The sequence below is a fragment of the Rattus norvegicus genome, chromosome 5 (assembly GCF_021556685.1).
Source record: "Rattus norvegicus strain SHRSP/BbbUtx chromosome 5, alternate assembly SHRSP_T2T, whole genome shotgun sequence".
Taxonomy (NCBI): domain Eukaryota; kingdom Metazoa; phylum Chordata; class Mammalia; order Rodentia; family Muridae; genus Rattus; species Rattus norvegicus.
This window is the reverse complement of record NC_141538.1, coordinates 123686997-123703336: the sequence shown is the minus strand read 5'-3', so window position 1 is coordinate 123703336 and position 16340 is coordinate 123686997. Positions and strand designations below refer to the sequence as shown.

The 16340-nt window shown below is 40.3% G+C and overlaps 1 protein-coding gene across 9 annotated transcripts in view; it reads left to right on the top strand.

Annotated features, from left to right (window-relative positions):
- The window catches only part of Dnai4 (dynein axonemal intermediate chain 4), an 88905-nt gene extending 75073 nt beyond the window's left edge, over nt 1–13832 (top strand). For 4 of the 9 annotated variants that reach the window (XM_087549119.1, XM_087549122.1, XM_087549123.1 and 1 more), the window contains 4 exons: nt 4590–4688; nt 5075–5301; nt 6357–6513; nt 12578–13832. In XM_087549119.1, coding sequence (XP_087405245.1) covers nt 4590–4688; nt 5075–5301; nt 6357–6513; nt 12578–12619 — 525 coding nt within the window. In that variant the 3' untranslated portion in view covers nt 12620–13832. 9 annotated transcript variants of the gene reach the window in all.
- Nucleotides 13833–16340: the final 2508 nt, after the last annotated feature.

Sequence of the window (16340 nt, the reverse complement as noted above, 5' to 3'; positions counted from 1 at the left end):
CTTTGGAATCCGCCGTACATCCTTCCTTTTTATCTCCAATTTTTATTATCTTCTCTGTCTGTCTTTTACTTAGGTTTATATGGGATTTGTCAATATTATTTTTCAAAGACCCAACCTTTTGACAGACATTGTTTTCCAACTTCTTTCTAAGCCCCTTTGTTGCTGGTATGTAGGAAGGCTACTGAGTTTTATGTTTGAATTTTCTAGACTATCATTCTGCTGAAAGTATTTATAGAATCTAAGAGCTTCCTGGTAGCGTGCTTATAGTCTTTACAGATGAAGCATGTAGAATTATATCATCTGCAAATAAGGACACACTTCCTTCTCCATTTCTAATTTGTATCACTTTTATTTCTGTGTCTTGACTTATTGCCAGTGCTAAGAGAGAGTGGGCACTCTTCCCTTGTTTCTGATTTGGGTGGAAATGCTTGTATCTTTCCACGTTTAAAATTATAATGGCTATAGATAGGTCTGTCATGTATGCCCTTGGTTATGATGAAATATATATATTCCTCTCCTGCTCTGCTTAGGGCTTTGCTTATAAAGGGATGTTGGGATTTTGTCTGAAGGCCTTCCTATTTATATGCAAATGATCTGTGATTCCTGTGCTTGAGTTCACTTGAGCCAAGTTCACATGTGTGGTAGAATTCAGCTGTGAAGCCATTGGAATCTGGTCTTTTTGTAGTTGGCAGTTTTTTTTTTTTCTCTATTGGTTCAGTTTTTTTACGTGTTATAGATTGGTCTAAATTGTTTCTATCATCTTGGTTCAATGCTAGGTGGTTATATTCCTATAGAAATTCATTCATTTCTTTAGATATTCCAATTTACTGACATGTCAGCTTTTTATTTTTATGTTATGTTATTTATTTATTTAGATTTTTTTTTGGAGACAGGTTTCTCTCTAGCCCTGGCTGTCTTAGAACTTGCTCTGCTGATCAGGCTGACCTCGAACTCACAGAGATCTGCCTGCCTCTGCCTCCTGGCAGAGTCTTGCCCTACCACCTCCCAGAGAGGACTTGTAAGCTTTTAAGATAAGTCATAACGGTTTTCTAAATCTCACTGGTACGTGTTGTAACGCCTCCATTTCCAAATCTGGTTTCATTAAGTTGTATCTTTTGATTCTTTTTGCTGTGCTTCCTTACTCTTATTTTTGTGAAGAAAATAGTTTTTTAAAGGCAACTGAAAGAAGGAAGGGAGTCAGTCCATCGTTGCAGGGAAGTCAGTAGATGGGTGTATAAGGCAGCCACTCAACATGGCGTCTAGAAGCAGAGAGGGAATGAACACTAGTGTTCGGTTAACATCTCATTTTTCTTTAGTCCGGGACCACAACTCATGAGCTGCTCCCAGTTAAGGTTGGAACTCTGAACAGAGTTAATATAATCTAGACAGTTCTTCACAGACGAGCCTAGAGATCTTTTCCCTAGATAATTCCAGAGCAGGTCAAGTTGACAATACCAACTGTTATAATTCTTCTTTTATCAACTTCAAACCACAGCTTATCACTTTTTAGTCTTTTGTACCTTTTCCAGCTCCTACAATGAAAAAAAATGCATTCATCTGACTTCATAAAGTCCCTATGGTCTTTAACAGCCTTCTTCAAAGCTCTAAGTATAGTATACCCTGAGATGTGGACCAGCTTTTCACTGTGAGATATATATATCGGTTACATTTTCAAACTCTGAAAAGCTTGGCTAGTTTTCCCTATCCCTGGTGTCTGCCACATTCAGCAAACACAGCTTTTCTATTGGTTCAGCTTCCCTCCATGTCTACAGCCTTCCTTGATGGATTTCTCAGGATCAGCGTCTCCAACATCCCGGGCTCAGTTACAGCTTGGGCTTTCATCTCATGACAGCTTCATGAGTTTCTGAAGCTCTTTCTCTCTCTCGTCAGAATACATCTATTTTTTTTTACTCTGCCTTTCTTCTTTCCTGGGTAACAAGGGAAGCAGTTTCTAGCCCACCATTATATCTAACAAGGAAAGTAGTAAAATAAATAAATAAATAAGTTTCTTATATTCATGTTATTTTATATATAATAAATATGTTCATATTATTATCTATTTTCATGAATGTATATTCATATTGTTCTCTTACTTTTTAGGCAGTCATTTCTTTGGCTTGAGCATGTTTTGTCCGATGTGAACACATACACTCCCGGTTGTCTTTGGATTGTGCTTGCATGAAATAACCGTTTGACTCCTCCTCAGTCTTATGTGTCGTTGCTAGGGAGTGTATTTCTGAGTTAATACTTATTGCTAGTAATAAGAAGGATTACTGACTCCTGCAATTTCTTCACTCCTTTTCTTGTTAATTGAACTATTGTTTGCCTCTACCCCGTTCATATAAGGTGTTTGCTGTTTGACAGCTCATGGCTTCTTCTTTCCGTTTGCGTGTTTAATTCTGTGGTGAAGATTTTCTCTCCTGTGCTTTCATGACTGAGGTGGGTTGCACTGCAGGCATGGGGTCATGACTCGCTTTGGTCTGTGCTCATTTTAGAACGCCTTTATTTTCCCATTCACTTTGAAAGATAACTGTGATGGTATATCTCTTAGTTTTCCTCATCACCTCACAGAAGAAACTTAAGTGTGGACAGACTCAGTTTTATTCATAGTTCATGGTCGGGAAGACATGACATGATTCAGGCTGGTTCCTGTCATTGCAGTGGGGTGTGCAACAGTGGATCAGGAAAATAGAGATCTTTGGCTAGACATGGTGTGTGATTAAACCTCAGAGCCCAACCCAGAAGTCTTACTCCCTCCAGCATAGCCCACCACCATAAAGCTTCCACAACCCCCAAACCAGTACCACCAGCAAGGGAACCAAGTGTTCCAGCATATGAACCTTTGGGGTTCATTTCCTATCCAGGCCAGCTACTTCTAGTAATATTTTTGTTCCTATTTCAGGCCTTGAAATACATCAGTCATGTTTTCCTGGCCTTTATAGTGTCTGCCGAGAAGTGTGACGTCAGTCTGATAAACTGTCTATTAAGTACATTTGGCTTTTTTCTTTTGCAGCTTTTAATGTCCTGTGGAAAGATTGTGTATTGGTCATGCCCATGTAGGATTTTAGACACCTCTTGTACTTGGATGCCTGTTTCCAAGCTTGGGAAAGTTAATATCTTTGAAGAGATTTTTTTCTGCATGTCTATGCAAGCTTTGCGCCCCGTGGGCTCACTGGTTTTCCTTGTTACTCCTGGTGCTCTCCAGCGCTGTGCTTCTGCTGTTTATTCTCATCGAGGTCTGAATGTGGATTTCCCTCTGCATTGTCTTCCAACCTTAACGTCCTGCTGCTGACTTTCTCATCCATGTTGCTGATGTCTTCAGCCAGATCCTGAGTTGATTTTCTTATATCATTCATCTGCTGGTTTGTACCCATTTTAAAGTAAGTTTCATTTTTTATGAGTAGATTTGAATTCTTGATTTGGCAATTTAACAATTCTAGCATCTTTGAGTCTTAAGAAGTTTTGCTTTTCTTTTTGTTTCTGTTTAGCTCTGGCTGTCTTGGAACTTGCTCTGTAGCCCAGGCTGGCCTCAAACTCACAAGAGACCGTCCTCCCTCTATATCTCAAGCACTGGGATTAAAGGCATGCACCGTCTGGCTATTTTGATTGTTTTTTGGTTGAATCTCATCTTGGTTTTTCTTGTTTATTATGGGTATGTGTTTCAATTTATGCATCTCTTAGAATGGATGTTTCTTCTGGCTTCATATGGTCGTCTTCTCGATTAAACAGCCTCCTATTTTGGGTCAATCCATAGTGCCACTCACTCAGAGTAGAGCAAATAAGCCACAGTCACCCCAAACTAGCTTAACTATGCAAATACACCTACCAATCAAAGTGAATTACTGTATTATCAAATGTTATGAGACAGAAAGTGACTGAAATACTGTCATTTTACGAGTTTTAAAAATAGAGTAAAATTTGCAATGCTAAAGGAATGAGAGAAAATAATAGAGCAGGAAATGGGGAAGGAAGCAAGGTTAAACAAAGGAGGGTGGGGGTGGGGAGGAAGAGCGATGCTGTGGTGAAGCAGAACAAACAAGAGAGCAATGTGGGGAAAGGTCTCTGTAGCCTGGAGGGGTGTAAAAGCACAAACTGTACAAAGAAAAGCCACATACTGGGACAAGTATATTTGTAATATATGTGATAGGTTCTAGCGTGTACAAAGAATTTACATGAGTGGATATGAACATATCTTTAAATAAAATGAGAAAGGAAATAAGGAAGGAAACATAAATGGCCAGTAGGCACAGAGACCCCAGTCTTATTAATATTCACGTACATGAAGCTTACAACCATGCTAATTTTACAGCTAACAGAACGATAGCGTGTAAGAATTCTGTTGTAACCAAGCTCTGTGGGTCAAAGGGAGCTCTTACGCTGACAGCAAAGAAACATTTCCTGAGTCCCCGGAGTACAGGAGCACATACTCTCTCTTATACCCGGCTCTAAAAGTCTTTCAAGTAGGTCTCATTATTGTAAAATCATAAAACATTACATCTGAGATAGTATTCATTTGGTTACTGGATGGGTTTACTATACGTTTAATTGTCTGATCTTGTATTTAATGTCTGATGTGCCTTGTGTTGTAGGACACAAACATCTATCTGGCCGGTACAGAAGAAGGCCTTATTCACAAGTGTTCTTGTTCATACAATGAACAATACCTAGAGACCTATAGAGGACATAAGGTTAGCTTAATTCTGTAGCTGTGGAAACTGTATCTTATGGTATTTTGGGGAAACATATGCAATATGCTTAATGGATGCAGTAAGCTTACAGCCTTGAGTTTTTTGTTTTTTGTTTTTCTTATTATCTAAATGTCTGATTGTTTTCCTTATTATCTGTAAGATGTGTTAATAATTTCTGGCCATTTTTCTCAAGTAGATTTTCATAGAGAACAATTAAAGGAAGAGATGATGGAAGGTCTTGCTTTCAGCTAAAGCAGTTCCTATGAAATGCTCTGTGGTGCATGTGTGGCCTCTAGAAATCTTAGAAACTTTTTATTTATCGGCCAAGTTTAAAATGTAAGAGGTTAAATATTATTTACCTACGTTTGGCATCTCTGCACCCCCAGGGTCCGGTGTATAAAGTCACGTGGAACCCGTTCTGCCCTGACGTCTTCTTGAGCTGTTCTGCAGATTGGGGTGTAATGATCTGGCACCAGGACAACGTGAAGCCGTTTTTTACTTTTTACCCAACTACTTACGTTGTTTATGATGTTGCCTGGTCTCCCAAATCCGCATATATTTTTGCTGCTGCAAATGAGAATAGAGTAGAGATTTGGGACCTTCAGATCAGCACGTAAGTAATCAAATGGTAATGCTTTGAGTGCTGTCTCCAGGAGAAACAGCTCCAATCAAATGACATCCTTTCTAGCTCCTTCATCAGGTAGAGGGTACCGTGGCTCAAACAGTGCCAGCCACAACTCTAGTATCACACTACAGGATGATTTGCTTTCGAATAAATGACTAATATATAATAAGGTGGCCACTTATATAAGGCATCCCTTGGTTTTAATTCTTCTGGTAATACTATAGTTTCTGGGGCAATGCCTCTCTGAATACAAGAAGCTGCCTTTCCTTTTTTGAGAGCATGGGTGGTTGTTTTAAGGACCCAGACTAGGAACCATCGCAGTTGAAGGTGGCCTTGTGCTCCCTTGCCTTGTTCTCCCTTGGTTCTTGTAGGTCCAAATATCACTCTGAAGAGATGATTATGGCAGCCTGCGGTGGGGCCCTGTGCAGGACACAAGGGCATTTTACAGGCAGAACTGGATTGCAACTCAGTCTTTTCTCAGTAAGGCCTTCAACTAATTTGAGGAAGCAAACCCACACCTGGGAAGGAAAGGAGCTTTGTTTACATTCTATTGTAATGCTAGTTACAGTGGAAAGCTAAGAGAGAAAGCTAGGGGAAGGGAGGGAGGGAGGGAGGGAGGGAGGGAGGGGAGGGAGACAGAGACAGAGAAACAGAGAGAGACAAAGAGAGACAGGGACAGATAGAGATAGAACAAAACTTAATGATGGCAGACAGGTCCATATGGACCAGGTTATACATATGGTCCATAGTATAACCAAGCCAAAACAAACCTTAACAAAATTAAGCAGCGAAAGAACCTTAAGTTTATGTGTTCACGTTTGGCTTAGGAGCTAGCTACATTTACCTGGCTCCAATTGGCTCCTTGAAGAAATTAAAAAAAAATTTTTTTGATTAGCAGAAAGGTTTCTGAATTTGGAAATACTTTAGGAGATTTTTGGTCTGTTACATCGCATTTTTAAAACTTAAACTTTTCTTAGTTTGTATCTTACAAAAGACAATTTGAACGCAACACTTAAATTTACAGATAAACTATTTCGTTGCAGTTTGGACCCTCTGATTGTGAATGTTGCTAACCCTGGAATCAAGTTTACAACCGTCCTCTTTGCCAAGCAGACAGATTGCCTTCTAGTGGGAGACAGCGACGGACAGGTCGCAGTCTATGAGCTGAGAAATATGCCTACTCCTACGGAAAGTGGTCGGGTAAGACGGGGATGCACACTTTTCAGGTCCTTTGGAGTATCACGGTTGGAGTGACACTTGGTACCTTGCAGGGATGAGGTGTGTGGTAATTGGAGTTTCAAGAGTTGCTTCGTGAACTACATGTGGTATACGCTAGGCTAGACCAGTCAGCCCCACTTTCTTGTTTACAGATGATAAATTGGGGAAAGTAGCAGCACGTACGGACCTTAAACACTGTCCGTGTCTCGTGTGTGTATATGTACAGTAGGGGTAGCTGAAGTAAAGGTCTTCAGGTAGCGCCCAGTGTTCCCAAAGTGAGAACTGGTTTCTGGTGCTTTACCCTACCTAGCTGTTCAAATGTGAGCGTCTTCTTTCCAAACTTTCACGAAAAGCTCAGCATCATCAAGGCGCATTGTGCTTATAGTAGATTTTCAATCTGTCTTTTATTGTTATTTTAAATAATAATCTAGTACATATTCTAATATGAAAAATGTTAAAATATTAAAACCACATAAACAATCCTTTAAAAAACAGTATAATGAGGGGTTGGGGATTTAGCTCAATGGTAGAGCGCTTACCTAGCAAGCCCAAGGCCCTGGGTTCGGTCCCCAGCTCCTAAAAAAAGAAAAGAAAAGAAAAAAAAAAAACAAAAAACAGTCTAATGGAAGAGTGGGCACAGGTCGAGGACAGCCATTCAGAATTATGTGATTCGTTAATACAGGTTAACATTTAGCCCCAGTACTAATTAAGAAATGAAAAGTTACTAAACTAAAATGTTACGTTTTTACAATTGAATGGACAGATTTATTTAGAATGAGTATAGGCCTATTAAGTATGGGACAACATTTGCTAAGCCAAGTTCTTTTTTTTTAATTTTGAATATGTATATATTTCATTCATATTTTTTTCTTTATTGAGTATTTCTTATTTACATTTCAATTGTTATTCCCTTTCCCGGTTTCCGGCCAACATCCCCCTAAGACTCCCTTCTATATGGGTGTTCTCCTCCCCTTCTTCCCCCATTACCGCCCTCCCCCCAGCAATCAGGTTCACTGGGGGTCCGGCCTTGGCAGGACCAAGGGCTTCCCCTTCCACTGGTGCTCTTACTAGGCTATTCATTGCTACCTATGAGGTTAGAGTCCAGGGTCAGTCCATGTATAGTCTTTGGGTAGTGGCTTAGTCCCTGGAAGCTCTGGTTGGTTGGCATTGTTGTTCATATGGGGTTTCGAGCCCCTTCAAGCTAAGCCAAGTTCTTTAATCTTGAGGTCGAGCTAGAAACTAGCATACTCTCTTTGTAAACAAGTTGACCATTTGAAACTCGCACTTAGAACTGTTCGGAGAAGCATGGCTTGCCATGAACTAGTAATTCGACTTTTTGGAGCTTTGAATTTATTATCTTCCTGCTTTTCACTCAGGGCTCCTTCTTTCACCTCCCTCAGGTCTTTGCTAAAATGTCATTTTCCAGTAATGATTTCTTTGAGCATCTCATTTAAAACTGTAATCTCTACTCTCTCCATGTTTGTCCCTACCTATCATTTTTCCTGGTAACACTCACCTCTTAAGAGTCTGTGCTCTCATCTATGCATTTTAAAGGTATTTGCACATGCCCCCAGACTAGTAAACTCCATGAAAACATTGAATCTTTCATATTTCATGCTAGGCTGTATTTCCATTACTTTGTTCAGCAACAGGGGTATGCAGTAAATGTTTGCTGAATAAATATGCTTTGGAAAACTATAAGATGTCAGAATACATTGTAAATTTTTTTTCTTAAGAGGAAGAATCATGAATTTTAATTTTCTTTTCAGTTTAGCTACTGTTTTCTAGTATATGTGAAGAACTTTAACGATCAGGAAAGAAAGCCCAGTATATTTTTAAATGAGCAAATATGTAAAATAGTAACTCGCAGAAGATGAATCTAACATATTAAAACATCTTCATTCTCACAATGTGAAGCTGAAATTACGTGAGATGGTAGCTAATGTTGAGAGAATGGTTATAATCTAACCAATATCAAATATTAGCTAGGTTCATGGGAATATTGACAATAGCCTCTCTGGAGATCATTTCAATAAAGGAGAAAACTGACTTACCACAGAAGTCCTGGTGACTAGGTGATAGCTTCTCCTTCATTTTAACCAGCCGACAAGGATGACAATGTGAAGCTGTTTTTCTTTTGGGGTGTTTTTGAAGCAATGTTTGTATGCAGAAATGATGTCTTACTTTCCCCTTACATGATGGAGGCTCAAATGCCGTATAGCACGGCAACCCAGTAGACTGTATACTTTCACTCCATTATAGATTCTGTTTTTCAGTATGTGACAGTCAATGTAGCTTGCCCAGTAAGACATTTATATAGCAAATTTCAGGAAACCTGATATGGCAATTTCTTTAATGGATAAATGAATATTAAAATAAGAAGTATGTAAAAATTCCTTTATACAGAAAATATTAAAATTATACTTGGTTTTATACAAATATTTCTTTTTATCAGAATAAAAGAATAACATAAGTATTTTACATACATTTTATATAAAATAAGATAATTTAAGGTATTATCTCTTACTCGGCTGAGATGTACATCAAATAGAGTGTGGCTTAGGGAGGGAGACAGCATCTCAGAGAAGTGACTCACTCCTGCCCACCTCAGTGCCTCACTTGGCAGGCTTCGGGTTCATCTACTTATGATGACACTTTTACTATGTAGTTGGGCTGAAAACTACTGATGAGAGCTGAAGAAATGTCTCCTCGGTTAAGAGAGCACACTGCTCTTACAAAGGATCACTTCCCAGCATGCAGCCCACAACCACCTATAACTCCAGCTCCAGGGCATCGGCTATATCTGCCCTCTTCTGGCATCTAAGGGCACCCACACACAGTGCATATACACACAGAGAGATGAGAATAAAAATAAACAGTTGAAGATACACTACTGAGAATGCGAAAGATCCGTTTGCAGCAGCCATGTGTTTACATTGATAAATCAGAAGTAATTCTAGATGATATATATCTACAAATACAGACATTTAATGATATGTATATTACTATGATAATCTGACAAATTTTGGGTAAGTGTTTAAAAGAAATGCCCCGAGAGGAAGAGTGTAAATTTAAGGTCAGACTAGGATCCATGGTGAGCTTCAGTCCAGTCTGATCTACAGAGCCGAGACCCCCCCACACACACACACACTAAGAAACAAACAAAAAATCCTATTCTTACTGAATATACCTATAGTTAGAAGTATGCTATGCAGACACAACATGCTTCATTTTTATATCTGGATATTGATTGACTAGAACCATCTTTTAATTAGAATAGAATGTTCTACAAACAAATTTAACTTGAAAGGGTTTGAATGCTTTTAAATAAATTAGTATCTGTGTTCTCTGATGATTTCAAGGCTTGTGAGCAAATATTTTTATTGTTAAATGTATGCCATACATTAATGAGTGAGTATATTTCATGACTATAGTCACTGTCTTTGAAAGGTTTTCTGTGAGCGTAGCTTGCCCCTCCTTCTCCATTGTTCTTAGAAAACAGTTTTAACCCCAGTAATAATATGAAGCACATCTTATCAAGAGACTTCATGATCAATAATTTTCCCAATAATTTCAACCAAGAGTGTGTCAGAGGTTTAGAAGACTTATGATGGGTTTATCTCTAGGAAGGATGTGCACAAAATTTCTAGAGCTGATTCCTGGAAGTGACCATGAGGGGAAGGACAGGATCAGGAAGTTTTAAAAAGGCAACTTGAGGGCCACCAAGCTAGCTCAGCAGATAATGGTGTTTGCTGTGCAAGCCTGGTGACCTGCATTCAATTCTTTGAATGCATGTAAAGATGGAAGGGGAGACCTGACTCCACAAAGCTGTCCTCTCATTTCCACACCGATAACAAGCCATGTGCACCTACACAGACACTTTTACCTTTATAGAAAAGTTTTGTTTCTTTTACTAAAAAGTAAAATATACAAGCCATAGTGACCTTTGTTGATTTGGTGTGTGTGTGTGTGTGTGTGTGTGTGTGTGTGTGTGTGTGTGTGTGTGTGTGTTATATGTATGCCTGCATGTTTGTGCAGAGACTAGGAGAGGACATCAGTTGTCCTGCTCCGTCACTCTGCCTTATCACCTGAGACACTCAGTCCCACTGAAGCTAGAGCTCGATTGGGGGTCAGCAACTCTCTCTGATCCTGCGTCTCTGCCCACCCACAGTGCTTGGTTTACAGACACTCGCAGGACTACATCCAGCTTTTTATGTAGGCACTGGGGATTTGAACTCAATTCCCCATGCTTGCACAGCAATTGCTTTCCCACTCTGAGCTGTCTCTCCAGTCCATATTCTTTGATTGTTTGGACATGCATTCACAAACAAAGAAGGTTACCCTGCAGCCCTTGTGCCTCCTGTGCAAGAGAGGTGCTCGTTGGATTGGCATGCACGTGCTCTTCCTCTCACTGCCAGTCACCATCTGTGGCCTGCTTCAGGAGAAGGATTTTCATTCTTCTCAAGTTCTAAGAGCTTTAAGTGGAATGATTTCTAACATGTTGGTGCTTCCAGGAGGAGTCCAGTGTAGGAAGTCAGGAATCAATACATCACAGAAGGTTGGCTTCAGCCGTGACCCAGCAAATGGACTCTGGATAGGGGTAATGTAAGCAAATGCCACGGTTCACATCTTGAGAATTGAAAAACTAAAGTAAGTGTAGCCAAGGTGTAAAAGAACAGAGGAAGATTTATTAGCCACAGCAAGCAAAGAGAACACAGGGATTATTGCCAAAGCAATGACTGTCTTGCATAATGGGTAACAGTAACACCAGGTTCCTGTCTGGCAGGAACATGAGGCTGGGTCCTGGACTTGAAATTGTAACTTTTTAGTATAGCTAACTGTTGGCAATACTTACCAGCTGTTATCTTTCACGGTGGCAGAAACGCCAGCCCTTTTTCTTCACATGATGATGGTCAGTCACTGGGTATCTTGTTTTGCTTTAAAGAGTTACGGTTTAGGAATTCAGTGGAAGTTAACTCATGGGGCGTTTTAGGAGCAGACCTTTGCTATGGCTAGTCTGTAGAGATCGCTCATGTATACATCGTTGACTACTGTGGCTCAGTGTATAGATATTTGCCATATTTTTTCTGCTTAGGAAATGTGTGTGTGTGTGTGTGTGTGTGTGTGTGTGTGTGTGTGTGTGTGTGTGTCTTAAAGGAGAATATTTAAATCGTGGGATGTTTAAAAATATAGACATGCAATATGATAGAGTACTGTTAAAAGATATGAAGTCGTTCTTTGATTGGTCAGATCATGCACAGCGTGACGGTGTCTGTCTTAGGGACTAAGGATACATCACTGAGCAAACCGCAGGACTGATCCATTTCATTAGCCCGAGTGAGGAACAGACTTGAGCAGCACGTTAAGGTTGGATCTGGCCAGACTCGGCAAATGGAAACTGTAGAATGACGAAGTGCCAGCAAGTGCAGTACAGGCCAGAGGATGAGAACTGACTTCTGAGATACAGGGGCTGTTGGTCGTTAGCGTTTAGGAACAGCTGACATTTCCATCTCCCATCACATTCAGGTGCCAGTTTATAAAAGGACCCTTTTTGCCTTGTGGTAGAGAAGACATGACTCTCCTGCTTCTACCTGCTTCTTCCTGTTTTCCTCCCACCTCCCCCTCATCTTTGTTTTTCACCTCCTTAAATCTGATCACCTTGTGGTTATTTTTAGTACAAGTGAGTATCATTAAGTGAGAATACAAACCCACATGGTAATCAAGAAGTCAACCATTGACAGGTCAGGAAACACAAGCGAGGAAGCTTAGGCTTAGGCACGAAGGCAAACAGGAGGTGCTAAAACTGTCTTCCCCTCAAATCCTTGTAAACATGTTTGTCAAGCTTCTTTAAAGGAGGCATTCCTAGGAAGGCAGCTTTATGCCGGAAAGCCACTGTCATGATTTAAGCCTTCCTCTGCTGCTTTCCTCTTTTACAGTCTCACCGGGTGCCCATTAAATGTGGACATCTAACTTACAAATTTCAAATGGCATTTTAACAACAACATTACTGTTCAGGTTGTAATTGTGTTTTTTTTTTCCTTTTCAGGGAGATGTAATCAACGTTCTGCTTGGGCCCAAGGCAAACTAGATAGGATGATCTGTCACTCTGGTTACACATTGTTCCTCTTTAAGGGAAAGGGGATAACATCATATGCTGTAAGCTTAAGATTTTGGTTTTAAGAGAGCAGTATGTAGCCTATAACTTCCATTTAAATTAAATTAGCTCTTATTTCAGACACATGTGACTAGTTTATAATTTAAGGTAAGCTAAAGATTGTCTTAATTTTTTAAAGATATTTCTGCTCCACTTCTTGGTCATTCTTAAAAATATCTATTAGCAACTATGTATACCTATAAAATGTCCAAATTGCTTAGAAAATGATTTCTTAAAAAGTTTAGACATTTTTAGAGTTACTTAATCCACAGTCATTAGAAGATGCAATTCCAGCACCGGTCAAACCAGGTTCCCAAGCTCGCTGTTTGGGGCTTCCAATCACTGTCACACAGCCCCTTGGGGACTGAGTGAGTACTCACACTGGACTGGGAGCATCAAGGCTGCCCTCTTCAATCTGAGCCCTGAAACTACACAACTTTGTCAGAGCACTTAGCAAGCTATGGTGGAACACCAGATACAAGCATCATGTTATCTGACTAGCCAGCATCCTACTCCCTTGTCAATAATCTAAAATGCATCGTTACCTTCCTCTGAAAGGCCAGAGTCATCTGCAGTGATGTTTGAGCCCAGTTTTAAATTGTCTCAGCAAGAAAACAGAAGGACATACAGACCAGGCAGCCTAGTGAGAGATTGGACAGTAAGGGTGGGTATACACCCCACTTCCCAAACAGAGAGAGAGAGACCTGGAAGGGGTGATCCATGTGGGTCCCCTAACAAGTGTTCATGTGTTAAATGGGGTCATAGGGCACGACAGCCTTTTCCATAAGGTGTTTTGAGTGGAGGAAAGAGGCCAGGGTGTATGAAGCTCACAAAGAATTTAGAGATCGTTTGTGTCTCTGCTGGTGATAAGAGTCTGCCTCAGGGCAGGAAGAACTACCTACTACACGCAGACACATGACAGTAAGAACTACCTACTACACACAATCATTGCCTCACAGCCTTTATTTCTTTGGGGCTGTGTGTTAAACAAAAGCAAGGTGATTTTAGCTGGCTCTTGGGTTTAGGTTAGATCATAAAGATTACATATTTTCTGCTGGTCTAAGTCACTATGCTGGTCTTTCTAAAAAAAATAAACTATGTTACTTTGAGTAAAAAAAAATAAAAACTTGATTTAGTTGAAAATGTATTCCTTTTATTTTATTTTCTTTAATTTATATTATTTCTCTTGTCTTCATGAAACTTAGCTGAGAAATAAAGGCATTATTGTGGACCCTGGACAACTGATCTCAGGGTTCGACTTTTTCTAGTTCAGTTTTTTTTCTCTAGACTATGCAGGCTTAAATGATTGCTTCATATGTGTAGATTAGAGAGAATGATGTGTGTGTGTGTGTGTGTGTGTGTGTGTGTGTGTGTGTGTGTGTGTGTTTTGTACTTGGGGATTTCAGAGGGAATTCTTTTGCCTGTTTTCTAGAGTGAATTTGGTTCCGAGTAGTAAATCCCGTCGTCTGAGAATTCTACCCATTCACTAGTCAACTCATCTGTAATCACATATGCACATGTATGTGCGGTTGGGAGCAGCAAGAGTGATGACTGCGCCAAGTGTAGCACTGGGCAGTTTTCCATGAGGCATCTCTCATGCAGAACCTACGGTTTTCTGAGTCTCCTCTTTAGCTAGCACCACTGCCAGCTGTAGGAAAGGACAGTTACGTTCCCACAATGTGTAATTATGCATCACATTTAACATTCACCTGACTCACTTCTAAGCAATTATGTATAGTTACAAACGAGAAATTAGAACACTCAGTATCTGCCATTTTGTCTCAGGAGTTTATTTAAAAGAAAATGTTGAAAGTTTAGTTATCATTATGCTAGTAATGATGCATATTGAAGCTCTTCACAATTTACAAAACACATTCACATCCAGTTTCTCAGTTTTTATCTTAACCATCTCAAGACAGGCAGAGTGAATTGTCATAACAGTATTGTTTTCCAGAAGGCTATTTGAGGCGTAAAGGAGTGAGATGACACACTGAAGCCCATTCACTGCTGACTTGAAAGGATGGAACTCAGATTCTCTTTGCTTCGTTTTTATTTAGTTTGTTGTTCTGAAGACATGGTCTTCATGTAGTCTGGGCTGGGCCCAAACTCAGGATCCTCCTGCCTCCACCCCCAGCACGTTGCGATTACAGGCAGGCCTGTGCCGCTGCTCTGAGCGCTAGCTGTTCTTACACTCACCGTCCTGCTGCATAAGCGGTTACCGTTGTATAAGCGGTTGTCATTGTTATAAGTAGAACATTTACTTGGCTTCTGAAATCTACTGCAGAATACAGCGTGCATAAATTTTATATTTTAAGGTTTAATCCAAAAATGATAATACTTATAAACTTGCTTTTCACAGCATTCACCTGCTCCTACTGGGCCCTGGTGACATTTGTTTTTTCTATGGAAAACTTCACAACACCCAGTTCTTCATTCTTAAATGCTCAGCTCATGTCCCATTTCCTCCAGACAGTACTTTTCTACAGTCCTAACCATAAGACTGACTAAAATAAATTTGCCTTTGTGTGCGTGTATGTGTGTGTGTGTGTGTGTGTGTGTGTGTGTGTGTGTGGTAGGGGAGCTTTTTTCAAAGGACAGGATCTCACTATGTAGCTCAGGCAAACCTTGAACTTGTGGCCGCTCCATCCCCACCTTCCTCCTGGCTCTTAGTTAAATCTTCTCAGGCCTCCATGGGGTCAGTTTCCTCTATAACACTAACTTAGAAATGATTGATGAGGACTCTGCAAAAGTTTATACCTTAATTATTACTTTTCTTCGTCATCTCCTTCCTCTCACACTGCTATGTCTGCCTGCACAAGTTTAGAGAGGCACATAACACATCGAGACCATCTGGTCATCCTTTAAAAGCAATGGATTAGGAAAGGAATTTGGAACAAACCATACATCTTAAATTTAAAAAGAAATGGAACTCTTTCTCAGGTTGGATGGCTTGAGGGGAATAAGACACCTGAAAAACATGTACAGGAAGTTGTACAACTTAAGAGAGACCACAGGCCACGTTGAAAATCATTCACTAAGTAACTAATGATACTCAGAAGCATCTAGAGCCACCGGAGCTGAGGGTCCTGAACTGGTGGTAGAACAGTCTTGACGCAGAAAGACACTACAGTCATATCTAGGGAAGGGCAAGGAACTTGTGCTGATATTAACTTGTTTCATGCATGTTTAATGTGACCTGGAATCAGAAAATATTTGATAGATAGAAAATATAGCTATCATTCTTAGATAATTGAGTTTCTCTCCTGTAGCGGTAAATAGTTAAACTGGGAACTCCATCCCACACTAGTGCCTAGTGCGGCACCATCCGGCAATATGGCGTCAGTGGTCTCATTCGGTCAGCCAGACTCTGCAGTCCCTCTGGCCCAGAGTTTTCAAATCGTCTCCACCCGACTCCCAACTCATTAAGTTCCCAATTTCCATCCCACGCTATCTCTGGCTCTCTGGGCCCTGGGGTGATCTCTTTGCCTCCATGACTAGCCCCATCAGAGGCTGTCTTCTATCTGTGGGTCTCTGCTCACATTCCCAGCATCTGCCCCCTGTGGTTATAGTCATAGCTCCCAGTAACCCATTAACATCAAAACTCTAGAAGCTTATAATTTATCAATTAGGTTTATATCAATAAATTCTCACTCCA